Consider the following 4,570-nt stretch of genomic DNA (forward strand, 5'->3'; position numbering starts at 1 on the left):
GGAAAACGCTGGGGGCTCAAAAAGAGCCAATTTGCTTTTTCCAGCAGGGCAAAACCAGCAGCGAGGGTGAGTTCTCACGGGGAATGGGCTGGAGGAAGGAGTGGGGTGGGCCGGCTGCGTTCCGAAGGCGGGTGGACCCGCGGTGCCGGTGGCTTTGTCCCTCGCTCCCCTTTTTTGGGGCGTGAAAACAAGTCTGGATAAACATTTTGGGGGGGCTGCTGTGGGAAAGGCTCATCCCTGCGGGCTGCCCTTTGCCCCGCCCTTCACCCCCTTGCAGTCCGACCCCGAGTGGAGCCAGGCTCGGCCCTGGGAGCTGTGCTGCCCGCTCGGACCCTTGAAGCGATGCCGGAGCAGCACGCTGGCCCGGGGGCTCCGTTCCCTCGGCTCCGTGGGGATGCAGGGCTGGGATGCAGGACCTGGGCGGGGAGCACCACCCCCGCCCCCCTGGGGCTCTGCTCGGGGCCTGGGGGTCACCCTGGGACAGCGTCCCTATGGAGCTCCTGAGGCTGCTGCAGGTACGATTTTGTTTTTCCCAAGCTGGAGCTGAGCCTGACGTATCCCCTTGGATCTAACAGAGTTGGAGGGGGAAACCGCTCACCAGGCCGGGCTCAGCCCCACCCCAGCCGCTTCCCGTGGGAGCCAGCAGGGAGAAATTCTCCCTCATGGAAAGGGCAGGCGCCGTGGGGGTCCCTGTGTGGCACCTGCCGGGAGGGGAAGGAGGTGTCTGCCGAGAGCGGTGGGGACCCCCTTCCCCTCCAGGCCCCCGCATGGGGCTCGGGAAGGGGTCTGGGAGCGGGCCCGTGGTCTCCCAGAGCCCCAAATCCCCGTTTTCCGCCTCAGAATCGTTCCCTCGCAGCACAGCCGGGAGCGGAGCAGGGCCCGGCGCTGCCCGGGAGCCGCTGGGGAGCCCCGCCGGAGCTGGGGTTCAGCGGGTCCCCCAAGGATGGGGGAGCCTGGCAGAGGCGGCGGAGGGGGGGCGCGGAATTAAATGCTTGGCAGCTGAAAGGCCGGAGGAGAAAAGGGGATTTTGAGGTTGTCCTTCGGTCCGTGCACCGAGAACGAAGCAGCCGACTCGTGAGAACAAGGCTTCCTTTTATTGTTTAAAATAAAATTAAAATAAAAAATAAAAATAAAAGAAGGAAAAATTGCCGGAAAGTCCCGAGGAGCGTTTCCCGACGTGCGGGATTTCCTCGGGAAGCGGCGCGGGGATAAACCCCGCTCCGGCGCGGCGCATCCTCCGGCCCCGGCCGCTGCGGGGCCCGATCCCGGCGGGAAGCGGGGTCCAGCCCCGGGAATCCCCGGGCTCCGCTCGCCTCCGCAGGTCTCCGAGCTCGTCGGGAGCCGAGCCAAGGGCCGGGGGCCGCGGCGGCTCCGCGCGCCCCGTCCGCACACGGACGTTCAGTAACTGAGCGGTGTTTAATAACAACAAGGAGAAAAAGGGAGTTTTTCCCCTTAAATCCGAGCACCGGCGCCCCGGCGCTCTCCTGCCACGGCTCCCGCTTCGAGCTGTGACCCAGTTTACCTCCGAGGGGGATAAGAAGGGAATGGCACTTGGGGGCACCCCCCCGGAATTAATTCTGCCGAGATGAGTGGCGCTTCGGAAGGTTTATTGCGGCGCTGCGCGGGGCTGCCGCGGCACACGCCGGGGCTCCCGGGCTCCGCTGCCGCCGGGGAGCGGGGCCGGGCCGGAGCGGAGCCCCGCGCTGCCCCCGGCCCGTCGGGAGGAGCCCTGGGCGGACGGGACCCGGCGGCGCGGACACGCGCGCACACCAACACCCTCGCACACGTTCGGGCTCGCACGCACGCACTCGGCGCTGCCGTCGGGGCCGCTTGTCCAAAAACCGGAGAGACTTAAAAAAAAAACCCGAAGGGAGGCCGGGAGGGGACCGGGGGCGGGGCGGCCGTCGGCGATCCCCGCGGGCACCGGGCCGGGCCGGGGCGGCCGTCGGGGCTGGGAGCGTCCGGTGCCGGAGGAGCGGGGCTGTCGTGGCGGCGGGGGGACACGCGGGACGCACCGATTACCACGTCCTGCCGTAGAGCAGGTTGGGGCTGACCATGCCGCCGTTGTAGTCGACGCCGGCCGAGTCCAGGGGGGCCAGGGGGGCCACGGGGCCGTGCAGCGCCGGCGGGCTGGGCGACAGCTCCTCCAGGTCGGCCGCCTGCCCCAGCGAGCCGGGGTGCGGGTGCCCGGCGGGCGCGGCGGCGGGGGGCGCGGGGGCGGCCTGCCCGGGGCCCGGGGTGCCGCTGCCCGGCGGCGGGCAGGGTTTGCCGTCCTTCACCAGCACCGGCACGGCCACGCGGCGCGGCGAGGGCTGCTGGCACAGCCCGCCGCCGCCTCCGCCGCCGCCGCCGTCGGGGTGCAACTGCTGGGCGGCCGCCTTGTCCTTGGCCTGGCGCTTCATTTTGTAGCGGTGGTTCTGGAACCAGATCTTCACCTGCGTGGGGGTGAGGTGGATGAGGCTGGCCAGGTGCTCCCGCTCCGGCGCCGACAGGTACTTCTGCTGCTTGAAGCGCCGCTCCAGCTCGTAGACCTGCGCCTGCGAGAAGAGCACCCTCCTCTTCCTCCGCGGCGCCGCGTGCAGCGGCACGATGCCCTTGGCGCCCTCGGCGATGCCGCTCAGGCCGCCCATCCCGGCCACGTTCATCCCGGCCGACGGGCCCATGAACCTGGAGACTGAGCGGGACGGGCGGCTCAGCGCCGGCAGCCGCCCCGTCGGGGCCGCGGCTCTCCCCCCGCCCGGCCGCCCCCTCCGCCGCGCCCCCCGCGCCCGCACTTACTGCTGGAGTAGCGGGGGTCGCCGCCGGGCCCGTACCAGCCGCCGCCCGCCGCCGCGCCGCCCCGCATCCCCTCGGGGTAGGCGGGCAGCTCGCCCACGTTGCCCAGCCCGCCGTTGCAGTAGCCCCCGACGGCGCCGTGCGGGAACTGCGAGACGCCGTGGGGCATGTGGTAGGCGGCCGCGCCCGCGGGGACGTGCTGCGGGACGGCGGCGGCGGCGGGCACGGGCGCCTGGCGGTACGGCCCGAGGGGCGCGCCCAGCCCGCCCGCCCCGTCCATGCCGCCGAACTTCTTGTAGCTCTCCTCCATCGGGCTGAGGATGTCGGTGACCGAGAAGGGCGTCGTGTGCTTGGGGCTCAGCGACATGGCGCGGCGGGGCGGGACGCGACGGGGCGGGCCGGGCCGGGCGCTGCCGCCGGCACCGCCGAGCCGTCCGCGGCGGCGGCCACCAGCCCCGGGCGCCGGTAGCTCGCCGGTTCTTTTAGCCCGGCGCCGGGTTTACGCCAGACGCGGGGGGGCGGAGCGGCGGCGGGCGGCCCCGGCCCCTCCCCGCCTCCCGCCGCCCCCCGGCCCCCTCCTCCCGGCCATTGTCCTGCGCCCGTCCGACGGCTCTTAAGCCCGGCCACCCCGGGGGCAGCGCCGGAGCGGCTCCGAGCGGCCCCGGCCCCGCCGCCCTCGCCCGTAAGTACCTGCCCGTTCCCCCGATCCCCTCCCCACGGTGCGCGGCGACCCCCCGGGCAGAGCGTCCCGGGGCAGCGCGGCGGCCCCGGCCCCGACGGCAGGAGCCGGGCAGCCCTCTCCCCTCTCCGGGCCGGGCCCCGGGGCTGCGCCGCTCCCGCCCGGCCCCGGCCCCTCGGAGCCGCCGCCGCCGCGGGGTGCGGGGCCGGCGGGGACCCCCGCGACACCGGGGCCACTTTAGGGCCGGTGCTTCGTTTGCGGTTGTGTTTCGGGGCTTTCTGCGGTCGTTCGTCGTTCGCTCGTTGGTTTTGGCACAACGAAAGGCTCCCCGGGGAGCGGCCGCGGGGCTCCTGCCCCGGGACCCCGCGCCCGTCGGGGGCAGCGCCTGCGGGGCTCCGGCCCGGCCGCGGGGCCGCTCCCGGGGCCGCGGCGGCTGAGCGGGGTCTCCGCCGGGCTGAGAGGCCGGGGCGCTGCCAGACGCCGCGGCCGAAGCTGCCCCCAGCTCCCCGGGCCGGGCACCGCCGCGACGGGGCGGGCGGAGCCTGTGCGCGGGGAGATGCGCTGGGTGCGCAGCCGGCCGCGCCCGGGCCGCGCGGGGGATCCCGCGGGGCTGCGCCTTCCCCAGGAATTGATAAAACTCTAGGTGCGTTCAGTGAGCGGCACCCGCGCCTCCCCGCAGAGCGGGCAGCCGTTCCCGGGCTGCTGCCGGTGTTTGCTCCCCCGTTTTGCTGAGGCCCGTTTTGGGGAGCTGGGCTATCCCTCACCCTCCGGGCTGGTCCCTTCCCTTCTCAAACTCCATCTTTTCCCTGATCTCTTCGGTTCTTTCTGGGGGCAGGGCACGTGCAGCTCTGTGGTGATTGTTAAAAATAGGATATGAAAGATCAGAGCGAGCACAATTTTGCGTTTCAAAGTTTGTGCTCCCCGCTGAAACTCTGAGAGGCCGGCGAGGCTCAGGAGTTAAACGGGTCCCGAATCCCCACGCACTGCCAACCGAATCCCCCCTTTCCGCCAGCTCTGTTCAGCTGCAACCTTCCCACCGTTCGGGCAGAATTCCCGGCACCTCCATCCCTTTTCCCGGCACCTCTTTTCCCCTCCCCTGCTCAAAAAAAAAAAAAA

General features: G+C 71.9%; 1 protein-coding gene across 1 annotated transcript; it reads right to left on the reverse strand.

Annotated features, from left to right (window-relative positions):
• Window positions 1-231: 231 nt before the first annotated feature.
• NKX2-4 (NK2 homeobox 4) lies at window positions 232-3,142 on the reverse strand (the record flags this gene model as incomplete). The annotated part of the gene is made up of 5 exons (XM_082302826.1): window positions 232-416; window positions 1,150-1,405; window positions 1,640-1,829; window positions 2,023-2,674; window positions 2,779-3,142. The coding sequence occupies 5 exons, from the start codon at window positions 3,140-3,142 to the stop codon at window positions 232-234; spliced, it is 1,647 nt and encodes a 548-aa protein (XP_082158952.1).
• Window positions 3,143-4,570: the final 1,428 nt, after the last annotated feature.

Source organism: Coloeus monedula (assembly GCF_965178545.1).
Source record: "Coloeus monedula genome assembly, chromosome: 2".
NCBI classification, from domain to species: Eukaryota; Metazoa; Chordata; class Aves; order Passeriformes; family Corvidae; genus Coloeus; species Coloeus monedula.